We start from the raw sequence: 13,811 nt of genomic DNA, 5'->3' as shown, positions 1-13,811 counted from the left end.
CTGGGCGTTATGGTATTTACTAGCGCACTTCGATAAAAGCTTCCACAATTAGAATTCAGATGCTGATTAGAAATTGAAAACTTTTACTTTTGTATGATGAATCATTGGTTGTCTTCTTGTATCTTAAGTTGGAATCCAAATTTCCTACTTCAAAAAGGATAACAAATTTAGAGTTTTTACTCCATTTAAGGGCTGTGCTATGAGAAAACTGTTTCCCCGAAATCAAGTTGGCATTTACAGGCTTTGAGTTATAGATACTGTTTATGTATGTCATAAGTCCGACAGTAAAATAATTGTTCCTTTTTGAAGGTTAATAAGTAGAACTAAGAGGCCTCAGGTTATTTGTAATTGCGGAAACGTACGCAGCAAATGGAATGAAACGCTATGCTCCATTACTGCAGCCCTGGCCCACGAATTGAACTAAAGAGTATTCAAGTTTTGCCATTGTGATCGACATCATCGACAATTTTTGGTTGTATTTCCTATCTGATTTCAAATTGGGAGAGTGGATTGCCGAAATATGGGGACTCGTCGTTTTGCTCTTTGGCGTGTTTTCGTTTACAATAACAATTTGTATTCGTTGCCGGGTGGCCAAGCTCCCAGCTATCGAGATTGGAGGCCCTGTGTTTACAGGTAGGTTGAATAATATGTTATTTTTGGAACTGACCTTGATCTTTTGTATCCTTGCAGGTGCCATTCAGACGAACTGCAAAGGGTTATGAGTTGGGTGAATCGAGATATTCCCGTGCTGATAGGCACCAACAAAGGGGACATTGTGACTGTCTACGACCTAATACTCAGTCTTTTGCCACGCATTAGCCTGAAGAGCTATCAGTTCAAGGCCGCCTTGGCCTCCTACTTGGGGGTGAAGACAAATCAGTTTATCCACGAGCTGATCAATTTTGCACGCTCGCCCTACGACGATCTGATTTCGTACGAGCTAAATGTGCACTACTACTGTCACTACTGCGACGATGCGGATGAGGAGCCTTCGTCATCGGCTGCTGCCCAGAACAGGAAAATGGCTATTCAAGGCTTGCACAATTTCGTTGAGTTTGCGCGTAGTGTCAACGACGACGAATGCAGTGGCTACGATCTGGAGCTGGAATTCGAGGACGAGGACGAGGGTGAAGATGATGCGCTGGACGCTTTATCCGCGATAGAGGAGAGCCAAAAGTTTGAGGTTCTTCCCGTATATAGTGTGGAGCGAAGACGTCCACAGGCAGCAGCTGTAAGCACTGGCGGTCGTGGCTATATCAATGGCCCGGATATGGGTGGTTTTGAACTTGAACTGGCCATTGAGCGCAGCATTTTGGGTGAAGCCGACTATTCCACATCAGAACCCCAGTCCGCTCGGACGTTCTTGGTCCCCACTGGTGCTGCCCCCTCCAGCGTTGGGCGATCTGCCCGCACCATGACTGTGTCCGGGCTTAATACCGCTACAGACTCGACTGTGGCTGCCATAGTGGGCCCTTCCTCTTTTCGCAATCAGGTCGCCGATGGTCGCGCCTCTGAAGGCCGGATTAAGAGGCGACGCATGGACTTAAACGCTGGGAACCACCCTTAAAGATCTGAGGCTGGTATTGTGGACGGAGGAATAGATCGTAATGATACTAAGATCAGCAGCAATACTGCTGACCAATGCAAAAGAAATTTAAAAGAATCATAAGCACATCGTCACACTCGGCTGTAGAAGTAATTTTCCAAGGCATCGCATTGCTTTCAGACCCCCTTGTTGGCATTATAAATATGTAATAGGGCAAGTTAAACATATTGTAAGTTCAATAAAAAGTTTTTCATATGAACACGCAGCGTTGACGACTGTCGGCAGTCGGCAGTCGGTAGTCGGCGAAAAGGTTCTGGCTAGCAATGAAATATTGATAACGGTTTAACAGAAAAGGGATCGCTCATCAATAAGGACACGCTGTTGAAATTGCGCGCATAATATGTACAGAGTATGTCTGCAGTATGCCTTTGAGGCATATTTCTCAGTCCTTTGTCTTCGTTCAGAATGGCAAAAGGTAGCCGAGTGAAACTGTAAACTCCTCCCACTTCCCACGCCCTGCCACTGTCTTCGACCTCAATCCCCCCCATGGGTGATTTTCTGTCGCTGTGCATGTGCATGAAAAATTGAATTATACGCACTTTGCGCATAAACGGGAATGAAATAAAACTGAACAACAAAAGCAAAGAGCGGACGGAAAATAGCAACAACAACAATAACAAAGACAATTGTGGCTGCTACTTTGTTGATTGTGGCGAACATTTAGGACAAGTAAATTGCTTTAAGTTTCCTTCCACATACCACCAACAGAAGGATACGGATAATACAATTGCCCTTCGAGCGAGCCAATGTCTTACCTTACCTTTCGAACTCCTGTAATACAATGCATATTTGATTTCATGATTTTGAGAGCATTATGTAATACGTGTATAGTATGCATTTAGTTGGCTGTCAAAAAATTTGCATTACTGAAGGTCGTTCAGAAGGGCAGAAATATGAATTAGGAGCGATCATTTTTCTCGCTGAAATAAACAACTGTTCACTGCGAATGAGCTACAATCTGCTATGTACGAATATTTGATTGAAATCAACAACTCATTAGGCAATTTTTTTGATCTAATAGGTCAAAAAATATGATCAAATCCATCTTACTTACAGCTTAATAATGAAATAACCAATATCCGAAATATGGAAAAGTTAGTGAGAATAGTTAGGGCTAATGCCCTGAGCCCTGAACTGCCTATATATTAATACAGTGGACGATTATGGCGAAGAAGCATTCTGGATTTTTCAACTTACTTCTAAAAAGTCTACACGCTGCATTCCACAGTGAGAATATCTTTGCGAATACCGAGCTTAATGTTACTTTGTGCAATGGCAGTGCAATTTTCGCTTTTGAAGTAAGCAAATGTTTGTTAACAAAATATTTGTTTGTTGAAAAATATTTAGCAAGTTAAGAGTGATGTTTATTTTATTTTTATTTTATTTGTTATTGTTTCGCACCAGATCTTATGAGTGGTATGTACGATTTGAGAGGGACATCAGCGATAGTTTTAATAAAAATAAGCCACACGAAATGATTTATGATTTATGGTATTTTAAGAGAATACTAGTATGTGCTGTTTTCACAGAATTTGTCTGATGACATCTAATTGCATAGCAAATGGTCACTTGTAATTCAATTATAATTCTTACACTTTTGTGTTTGCTCCTCAAATGTTATTCATAATTATAATCTATGTTTTTAAAGCTTTTTTTAATCATTTGAAATTCTTACGCATTTGCGGTTGCTCTAAAAATGTGGGCTCAGGTTACCTCGCTGTGTTACTGGCTTAATTTCTTTCTTCGAGGTTCGCGGAAAGGTTTTGTTGTCGAACTAATTTGCATAACGCTGGGGAAAAGTTTGTTGTTTAACTTGCAGAAAGTCTTGGTGTCGTCGTCGTTATCGTCGACGCATTTGTGTGAAGCTGCACCCTGAGATCGGCCTCAGCCTTCTTGCAGTATAAATTGCATTTTACGGCATGTTCTTTGAGGGCTTCTTGCCAATTTGATTGCAAACAAAGTTGGCTCCACAAAAACTTGTAATGTTTTCTTAGCCGTCTGCTGTTTGAGTTGCGTTTTAACGCTTAAATTACTTGCATTCGTGGAATTGGGATAGGGAGATTTTATAGAGTTTGCTTAAGTATCTGCACAAATGTCAGCGCTAAAATAAATCTACGGCATCTCATCTATATAGTTGTTAAATGTATTTAGGCATTTGGCTTTCAGAGCAGAAAAAGCGGAAATCCGCTCCTTAATATGAGTTTTATGAAAATGAGTCGCGCAGCTAAAGAATTTCGGGAACGCTGTCGGGTATCTCTATAAAGAGAGGCAAATACTTCCACAAAACTTGTATGCTTGCGGTAGGTGGGTTCATATGAATTGAATTTTATGCATAATATGAGCGGCTGGCTCCTTTGAGTGTCAAAAGAATTATGGGCCGGAAATGTTAAATTTTGCATTCTGGCTTATCTCGAATTATGCGCAGACTTGACTTGTGGAATATATTGTGCGCCACATCTACCAAATTAAAATAATTGCCACATTTGGTGTGCTACAGCAGCCAACCATGCGCAATTAATCAACGTTGCGCGATATGCCAAGTACGGAAATTATGAAAAATTCCTGAAGATGAAATAACATTTGAGGCGTTTAACCCTAATGGTTGTTGTGCCTATCAGCATGGCTGCCTGAATACGAGTCCTCTTCACTCTCAGTTATTTGATTTATGTGCACGCATTTTATATTTCAGCGCACAGGTGAAAGCTAAGAGCACACATTCGTGTATATGAAGTATATGAAGAAGCACCCATCCTCCCATTTACACGTCCACACAGTCATGTGTTGGAGGCTTTCGTGGACGTAGTTGCGTATGTTGAGAGGGTACACGTGTTTGTGCCAATATCCTGCTGCGTTTTCACACTCTCATGTTGTCACTTTCATTTTTATTTTCATCTTCATCTTCATCTTGAGCATGTTTTGATTTTTCGTTGCTTGCAGTTCTTGTGTCCTCTTATTGCGATTTTCCAAGTTAAATGTCTGCACACAGCATGCTGTGCGACTTTGTTGATGCCCGGATGGCTGGCTTGTCAGGCAGCCTCGGTTTCAATTACGACGCACGACGTTTCTTGGCTTGGCGCCAAAATGCTTTAAACGCCACAAGTGCAAGTTGGCTGCTGCCAGCTGCCAAGACAGCGAAAAAAGTCGTCCAAAAACGAACCACTTCCACTCCCACCAGCTCGGATCTGTGAAACGGAAGCCGGATGCTGAAATTGTTGAGGTTCTCAATCACTTCAGTCGTCACAAACATAAGCAGCTTAGCGGCAATGCGATGGTTGACAGTCATCATCATCATCACCACCACCAACACCAATACCAGCATTGGAATGTTGAGGAAATCGCCATGGATACACCGCACAGCATGCGAAACTGAGCCACGGCATTGCTTTAAATTTTCAATCAAAATCCCACTGGTTTAAGAGGCATTGCGCCCCAGCTAAGCAACGACTCTATTTAGGCACAGCAACAGCCACACCGACGGATAACTTGGAAATGCCAATTGCTTTAAAATCTATATAGTATTTCAGTCTGCGACTGTGGGTAGCTCTGCATTCCATTCCATGGTCATAAAATGAGTACACGCTTCAAATTGACGCTGAAAGAATGTGAGAGATGTGGCATCCAGTAACCTAATACTTATGGACTAGGAAGTTGAGTGAAAAAGCATTGGGATAGCACTTAAAAGGTCTCTTACAATCACTTCGCTAAAATATATAAAATCATGGATCTGCTGCTGCAAAGCTCAGCTCGATGCACGAGAGAAAAATGCGCACCTTTACTACAGCCAATGAATTTAATAAGTAGTTGTAATTGGAATGTATTTGTAATAGTTACCAGAACCCATAAAGATAATCCTTTGCCTATGCGGCTCACATTTGGAACTAACTTCCTCATAAACATACGACTAGTATGTTATTTGTTCTTCGTGATGTATAAATGCTTAGTTTTTGAGAGAAAAAAATGATTTATTTGTATACATTATTTAATCCAAAAATTTAGATGGTTCCGATATCTGATATAACTTTACCTGCTGTTTAGCTCAAGTGCTGGGATTCTTGGATTCTATTGGTAAAAACGGTCAGCAGTTGTGGGCCCAGAGTCGGGGCTCTGTGCAGCACATTTGACTTTTCATCAGAACAAATGCCTTTGTCATAAATCTTCGCTTTCCACCGCTTGGCTGCCGTTGAAAGTCGTCCTATTTATCATGGCAGCAGCCAGAGGCACAGGCAGAGGCGACATGTGGTGCCCATGATCAAGTGTGTGTTTGTATGTGTGTGACTGGAAGGCGCTTATCAAAAACGAAGTTACCATCACTGTCCTTGCTGGCATTGCTTTGGGCGCATATGTTTTGTTGGACGATGTTTCGTTCTTTTATGGCCGTTGTTGTTTCTGTTGCTGCTGCCGGTGGTCTTGTTGTGGCAGTTGCTGAGAATGGATACAGTTTTTCGCCTTGTGGAGCTTTTAGGTAAACGTGTTTGTCACTTCGGCAACAAATGCGTCTGAGAGACATTGTGGGCGAACAAACTTTATTTTGCACACTCTGCATCGTGTGTGGTTGTGTGTGTTTGCGAGTGTGACACCTGGGGGCAACAAAAATCCGGTAATTTGTGCTTCAAGGTTAAATGTTAATGTTGGCCATTACAACACATTTGATGTTTGTTTTATGATGCCTGAACGCCTGAACGCCCGAACGGGTTATGAAATCGTTGTCTTCCGTTAATGTTGCGTTTATGTAATTTTTTACCAACTTGCTAATTTGCCAGGACGGAAGGTGTGTAATGTGTGCTGTGCGTGCTGTTCCAGCCATCATACCACAATTTCTGCATAGTTTGCTTAGCATCCCAAAAAGTTGTCAATAATTTAAAGCAGCGCTGGCGAAAAGCCAAACTAATTTTACGCTGCTTTGTTGACACACTTGGAGTGGCAGACAAGTCGAAGGCTCCAGCGGCTGGATGGCGGCCCGACATAAATGACATAAATAAAATGCGTCAAAAACATACAGACCGTGCACATAAAGCGGCGACGAACAAATGAACGGTCGACGATGTTTACGCATGTTGCTTGCCATTAACCGAAAAGGCTGCCCAAGGTGCTTTGTGGTTTTTACGACGGCCTGCTGTTGCGGTGGCGGCTATGGCTATGGCTATGGCTGCGCTGTGGCTTGCTACAAGTTGTGGGCAACCGAGCTGTGCTTGGGCCTGGCCAACTAACTGGAGACCAGAGTGTCTACAAAGCCGAGTCTTAATGGCGGCTGCAAAAGCTGCTAATGTTAATTTAAGAAAATGTTTAGTAAAACATCAAGGAGTCAGCCACTGCCCCTCCCTCTCACATACACATGCACACACACACACACACAGACACACTTACACATACAACTAAAATACTTGCGGGCTGAACTGTTTTGCAAGACACTGGCAGTCGCTGGCAACATTTCAGCATTATTATTTGCGGTCAATGTTTGTGGCTTTAGGACGAAAACTTGGCCCAAAATGATGCGCCCAACAAAGAAACAAGGCTGGTCTGTTTCTACGCCAGCCTTCTACTTTGGAGCTCACAATTTGGAAACTGAGAAAATTTTGCTGCACACAAATAAATACGTCCATACCCATACCTTGTAGCTGTTGCCGCTTGTTCAGATGTTGACTCAATTAAAGCAATGAGCTCACGTTCTTTCGGACACGGGTGGATGTGTTTAAGTTATGGTGACTGATAAATAAACTAAATTATTTTCTTATTCTAAAAACTTAATTGCACTGCTGAGCTGCAGGTGATATGACTAATAAATAATGTTTGAAATTTTATAAAACTATATTTATATTTTGTTAGGAAATTTGTAATTCCGATATATTTTTATTCCGAATTTGTCGGTAAAGACTAAATGAATTGTTTTTCGTTTGCAATTACTAGCTAATTAGGAGGAAGATCATTGATAAACAATTTTGTTTTTTCTTTAATAATTATTTTGCTTTATTGATTATTTTATTATTGCGATGAACCATTTAACATTTGTCAGTATTTTATTTCAATCAAAACTAATAACAATAATTTGCTAGTCTTTAGTCTTTAAATTTTTTCAAACAAAAAATAAAATATTGTACATTTTGTTTTTAATTTCTGATTTTCTCAGATAAGACAGATAGATAAGGCTTTATAAAAATGACTTATAAATAATTAATGTGATATGGTGAATAATTATTTTCACAAAATTTGCTTGGATTTGTAATTGAACTTAGAAGTTGAATATTTGAATTGACTGAGGTTTATTTATGGGGTCAAAATTAAGGTTTTACTGCGATATACTATACTACAGTCATCCTACTTCGTGCTCGCTCTGAAGATGCAAAAAATAAGTATAACAAATATACCTGACCGGATCAGCACACAAGTAGCCTAAAGTGATGAAATGCTTCTAAATGGTTGCCCAGTTGTGCAGATAATAATAGAGCAGCGTGACATCTTTATTTAGCTTAGGCAAACTAATTAAATAAATATTCATTGGAAAGTGGTTTTAGTGCCAAAAATAAATGATGCGTCGGTTGTTATACCGCTGCGCTTACTTTATCATTCGCTTGAATAGGGTGAGAAATATTAAAATGGGTTTGTAGTATATACAGTTACGCAAGTTTTTATGCTCCGAAGTATTTTTTTGTATGTGTGCTGGCGTCAAATGTGGAAAACAATCAATTACGGCTGCCGGTAGTTAGTTAACGAAAAGTGTTGCCTACTTCGAGGAGCGCGCGCACTTCCAACAAGAAAAGACGCAATTAATTATCCATATACATAGTATTTTGTATGGCCTATGAGTATCTAGCATGGTCGAGGTAGCAGGCATACATAGCCTGGAGCTCAGACGACAGCATATGCTTATGCACGCGTAATTACAACAAATCCTTGCCACAGCAACCAACCAAACAAACGAGCGCAAATGAAGAAAAAAAACTCTCTCACACACACACACACACACACACACAAGGCATTGAGGGCGGCCTGCTTTCCGTTCATAATTATGGTGTATTTAGCGAAATTGGTTATTATGTGCTTAACGCTATTTGTCTGACTGGCTGCTCTGCCCTCCTTTCCTTTCGCCAGCATATTTATACATATAGTATTTTGTTTCTCGCACTTGGACACAACATGGTTTGTCTTTGGCCGCTTGATGTCTGAACTTGTTTGCTAATTCGTTATTATTGCCTGCTTACTACTAGTATTTAAGTAGCGCAGCACGTATTTCCATGGTGGGCGTCTAACGTGCCGCTTGTTGCGCCTGCTGGCAATTAGCGAATGGTGTACAAGTATGTTGGACTGCAGCTATACACATATACTATATATGTCCATCAATAACGCTTTAAGCAGCGGGCAGCCTCTACGCAGTGTCAGTCTATGCTGGCTGTCATGCGGCTTTATTCGCCGGCCATCCATCAATTGTAATTAATTATGCTTTTCCTTAATGGTTTCACTTTGAATATTCAACAAATTGATGCCGTAATTAGTTGTAGTTATACTTATAGTTCAGTTTGGCTATACATACGTATTACAGTTTAGATATATTTAGTAATATTAATTTTTTGGCCCGTCAAAGGTTTATCAAATTAACTTAAACATTAAAATGTTTGTTTATATCCAGCGATCATACTTTTATTTATTTACAAAAAGGGCGTGATTCTATTTCAGCAGTATAAGAATAAAGAGAAGTTATCCGTACGCAATTTCAAATGTCAGCTAACATTTTCATTTGAAATCAATGAGTTGACAAAATTATGGCAAATCATCAGCACACAATTGATATTCTCAATGTTTGGGCTTCGTTTGTTTATGCAGTCATTTTCAACATCAAGTAAGGCGGCGACTTATCAGCATTTCTGTTGGTGTTGCTTTACAGCTTTGCATTGCGTTAGAGTAAACATTCTCCGTTCCCAAGCCTTCTGTTGATAATGTTGACATTGCGTTTTGTGAGTTAGATTTTATACTAAGTACCCGAAGGCGAAATCGGTATTAGTGAATCGTTCTCCAAAAAGGAGGCATAACCATCCCCTTCGAATTTAACAACTTACGTGTATTTCATTGCCTGTCTGCCTGTCTAAGTTCAGATAAATCACTTAGTGCCTTATGGACTTAGAGTGAAAACCTAACTTTAAGCTGTGTAACACCTATGTCTCAGTCTATACATATGTAGGTGCCCATTTATCATACAAATATGTATTATTGAAAGAGGTCTGTCAGACCCCTAGTTATAGGTTCATGAACGATCGGCACGACGAGACGAATCCATATAATTCTCCGTCTGTATGTTTATACTCTAGAACTTTATTTCATTACAGCACATTATTTGTCAAAGCCTTTTGGTTCGGGCACTTTAGCTGACATATAGCTACTATAGAAGACTTAAAAAATACTTTTCTGTAACATTCACTGTATAGTGAAGGAAGCATCATACACTTCGAAGACAGGTTATAAAAATAAATAAATAAATTTCAAACTTTTTATTTTAATTATTCAAGGCCTTTGTCTTTATTTATTGAAATGATATCGACATGTTATATGTATGTACATACTATATGTGTACGGGCTCGAATATATAGAATATAAAAAAATAGCCGCTTCTTAGGCAGCTGTGGTTTCATTTGGCCTGGTTGGTTTTGACTCATGCTCGCGATTCCCATTAATTACTGCAGCTATTTGAGAGACTGCTGCCATGGTGAAAACTGGAAAGTCAAACGATTTAGGTAATTTGACAGACTTTTTGTTGACCAAATTATACTTACTCAAAATAGTTATGAGGGCCTCAATTGGTATGAAATTATAATTTTGTTTTATGGGATCGCGCCACATATAAAGAGTGAAAAGCACGCCGGCATACCAATTGATTAACATGTGTGCGATCCAAATGACCATCAGACCATAAAACATCTGAAAGAGGCACGTATGTGTATGTATGGATACATATAGTATACATACATATATACAATAATATGTAAACGTTACTTACTGCACAAGCTGCGATTAAAAGAAGGATGCTGAAAGCTAGGTGAACTACAGAAATTGCAAAAAGTACATTCATACTATTTTTTACCGAGTAAGCTAGTAACCCAGAGGAAATCACGCCTTGCAGGATAGCAATTGCTAGGCATGTTATTATGTCTTTAGCTTTTTTGTTGTTATCTTGTGGCATTGCGCAGCTTAATGTGCTCAAGTAGATATCTAAAATCGAACTGAGGCGAGGGTTTGGATTGTCTTTGCAAGAAAACAAGCGCGCATTCATTTTTCAGTCGCTTATTAGGGAAACCCCTATCTGATGCAGTGTTGGAAAAGCTTCCTGGTACTGCAGATTACAGTATTAACAGCAGAATGTTTTCAGTATCTGAATATTAATGCAAAAGACTAATATTGTAATATCTAAGAGCGTAGAAAACAATATTTACTTATTTTCTACTAAGATGTATTATTCATTCGCTTTTCAATAAAATCGCCGCAAATCGTTTAAAAAAATTAATTTCTGTTATTTTTTGTTTTATTAATAAATATGGTGGTAGTTATCGAATTATAAGTTGTGAGAAAGGTAACATATTGGTGTAATATAAAAATAAATTACAGGCAATTAAATCACCTTTGTTTTATGCTAATGTTTGCTGTTTCGCATTACATTACATTGAAACCCAATCATTAGCTGGAATATTTCAAAATAAGTTCATTATATTATGTTTGCAAGCTTGTTTAAATACGTAGTATGTGAAAATCTTTTAGTTTGAAAAAGATATAAGCGATTAGTTAAAAATGAATATAATTCCATATAAGAAATATTATATAGCTTATATACCTTACGAACTATTATTGGCTTTAAATTATTATGTCTATTTAGAATCTAAAAATGTTATGCAATATTATATTTATGTAGGATGTGGGGAATAAGGCGGGAGTAGAATGCCCTACTAGCAACCCTGGTCTAATATGGCATCGGCGAGTATCGATAGGCTTAAGAATCGAACACAAGAGGAGAATAATTCATTCGCTTGAGTTGAGTGGCTAAAGTGAGTTGCTTGGGAGTTGCGGGTCAGTGTGTAGACAGGGAGTGTTCGTGTTGAGTACTAAAAAAGACAATAGTTGTTGCCAAGGCCAGTTTGAAGTGTTGTTCGCGGAAGTGCTGCGCATTTCTTTTATTTTAACTATTCATGTAACTTTAAAACTTATGTATATCCCAAATAAACTAATTTGTATTTCAAACCTACATTTATATTTAATTTTACGTAGTTTTTTGAAGAATTCATTCTTAGGCAGCTTCAATATTGCTTATATTTAACTGAAAAGATATCTGACATCAACTTAAGATATCATTTAAGTAGTAATAAATAACAAATTTGTTTTTTCATAAAATGTAAGCAATCAATTTGCATTAAAACATAAATTGTTTTTATAAATTATATTTACAATCGGTTTGTCATAATAATCTCCTCTATTTAAGACAAAAAGTTTCATTGACGATATCAGACCAAGGTTTTTTTTTCTAAAGTTGTTCTTACTTTATCTAAATTAGCAGATTTGTATGCTATTTGTGGTCTCTTCGCTTAATCAGTGGCATTGCATTTAATTAAATTATAACCAGCCAATATGTGCTAGTATTAAATTAAATGTACGTGGAAATCGGATGTCATGAAAGGTGATAAGTTCTGTTTATGTAGGCTTTCTTGAGTAAATATATAGTATTGCTATCGACTAGAGCATGAGCTGCATTGTCAGTCTGCAAAAAAGGTCATCGAATTGTGCACTTGACAAATTCTTGCACGCCACTTAAATAATTATGACAATCTGACCAAGACAATGCGGCCAATAAATGCGCATTAAACAAAAGCCAAATGCACTTCCACATACCCATATATCCACATGCATGACCGAGTCCATCAGCTGATGTGTTGCGATTGGTCTATAATGGACAGCGCGCGTTCTGTTGTCTGCACTGCGAATTGTGGGGGGACACGGACATCGTTTGTGCTGCTGACATCTTGGTGATGAAAAGTTATCGTGCCTGTCATAAATTGCATGTTTACAAATACAACAAAACAGGCACACACACTTACACAGACGCATACGCACTCCCGGCATTGGCCTGCACTTGGCGGCTTTTGTATTGTTGCGGAAAAATCACAACATAAATTCATCAACACAGATTGACAATAGCCTGTCAACTAGACAGACGGACAGACAGAGGGACAGAGAGCCAGCCAGTCAGGCAGACAGCAAGCGAGGATAGCACGTTGTGCGTTAAACAAAAGACAAGCAGTCTAATGGCGGCGCAAATAAACTCCCTCCTTTCACTATAAGGCTGAGCCGTTTGTACACTGGAACAAGTTATATAAAATTGGCATCGATGTAATAATATTTCAAATTATTTTCTACTTAATCTTTCACAAGAAAATCAAAATCTTATTTCCACTTATCAATGTAAGATTTTTTAGTATATTTTTTATAACTGCGATTATACTTTTAGCAGTATTTTCCGATATAGAACGTAATATTATTATGCGATGCTTCATTAATTTATTAACGTTGGCATATAACAAATATTCGAACTCAAAAAACCTAATTGAAATTGGCAAGTGGTTTTCTGAGAGTGTATGTTCTTTCAGTGTATACTACTTGAGGTGTATATGTATGCAAGTATTTCAGAGGCCTTCGTTGTGTAGTAGTTGACTTTTATTGTATAGGGTGGTCAGATTTGCTCTGTGCGCTTTGTGACCTATGTACGAGTATAGTTTTATGAGTTTTTATTATAGCCATGATATTTTATAGCATTTGCCATGCAAATTGGAAATGAAAGTTTATTAAGACAACAAGCATTGTAGCACATAAATTTTGTTGGCAACATTATATGGGTACGAAGGTATTTTCGCGCGGCCATTTCAATAAATATTTATAAATTCAAATAGATAGATACGAAAATTGCAAATGATTCACACATTAAGAATACGCGTGGGTTGCCTTGACAGCGGAACAGCGCTGGACATCAAAAGTGAATGTTGTCTATAGATGTGAAACAAATTTAAATTCCGATATAAGGAAAGACCTCGGCCAATTGCAATACGATGTGCGATAATGTGTGTATGAATATCAATTGCTCGCTTCCTTTATGCGAGCTACAAAGAAAATTTCATTACAAAATTGCAGTAAATGCACTAATATTTCCACATTTTTTTATGTGTGTGTAGGCAACAGACAA

General features: G+C 38.6%; 2 protein-coding genes across 4 annotated transcripts; one reads left to right on the top strand and one right to left on the bottom strand.

Moving 5' to 3' along the window:
- The first annotated feature begins 381 nt into the window (after positions 1 to 381).
- LOC115634720 (E3 ubiquitin-protein ligase Topors) lies at positions 382 to 1,567 on the top strand. Its single transcript, XM_030532604.1, has 2 exons — positions 382 to 633; positions 691 to 1,567. The coding sequence occupies exons 1-2, from the start codon at positions 521 to 523 to the stop codon at positions 1,565 to 1,567; spliced, it is 990 nt and encodes a 329-aa protein (XP_030388464.1). The 5' UTR covers positions 382 to 520.
- An 8,570-nt stretch (positions 1,568 to 10,137) lies between these two features.
- On the bottom strand, positions 10,138 to 12,794 carry LOC115634495. Of its 3 annotated transcripts, none has more exons than XM_030532254.1 (4): positions 12,673 to 12,794; positions 12,467 to 12,596; positions 10,366 to 10,510; positions 10,138 to 10,305 (listed from the first exon to the last, which is right to left on the bottom strand). In XM_030532254.1, exons 2-4 carry the CDS (start codon positions 12,494 to 12,496, stop codon positions 10,205 to 10,207), a joined length of 276 nt encoding a protein of 91 aa, XP_030388114.1. In that variant the 5' UTR covers positions 12,497 to 12,596; positions 12,673 to 12,794; the 3' UTR covers positions 10,138 to 10,204. The 3 variants fall into 3 exon arrangements, with proteins under 3 accessions (XP_030388114.1, XP_030388113.1, XP_030388112.1); XM_030532253.1 differs by having other exon boundaries at positions 12,467 to 12,620; positions 12,673 to 12,767; XM_030532252.1 differs by lacking the exons at positions 12,467 to 12,596; positions 12,673 to 12,794 and adding an exon at positions 10,590 to 10,743.
- Positions 12,795 to 13,811: the final 1,017 nt, after the last annotated feature.

The sequence above is a fragment of the Scaptodrosophila lebanonensis genome, unplaced genomic scaffold (assembly GCF_003285725.1).
Source record: "Scaptodrosophila lebanonensis strain 11010-0011.00,11010-0021.00 unplaced genomic scaffold, SlebRS2 tig00000001-arrow-pilon, whole genome shotgun sequence".
In the NCBI taxonomy this organism is placed as follows: domain Eukaryota; kingdom Metazoa; phylum Arthropoda; class Insecta; order Diptera; family Drosophilidae; genus Scaptodrosophila; species Scaptodrosophila lebanonensis.
Note: the sequence above shows the minus strand (reverse complement) of the source record. Positions and strands in the feature narration are given on the sequence as shown.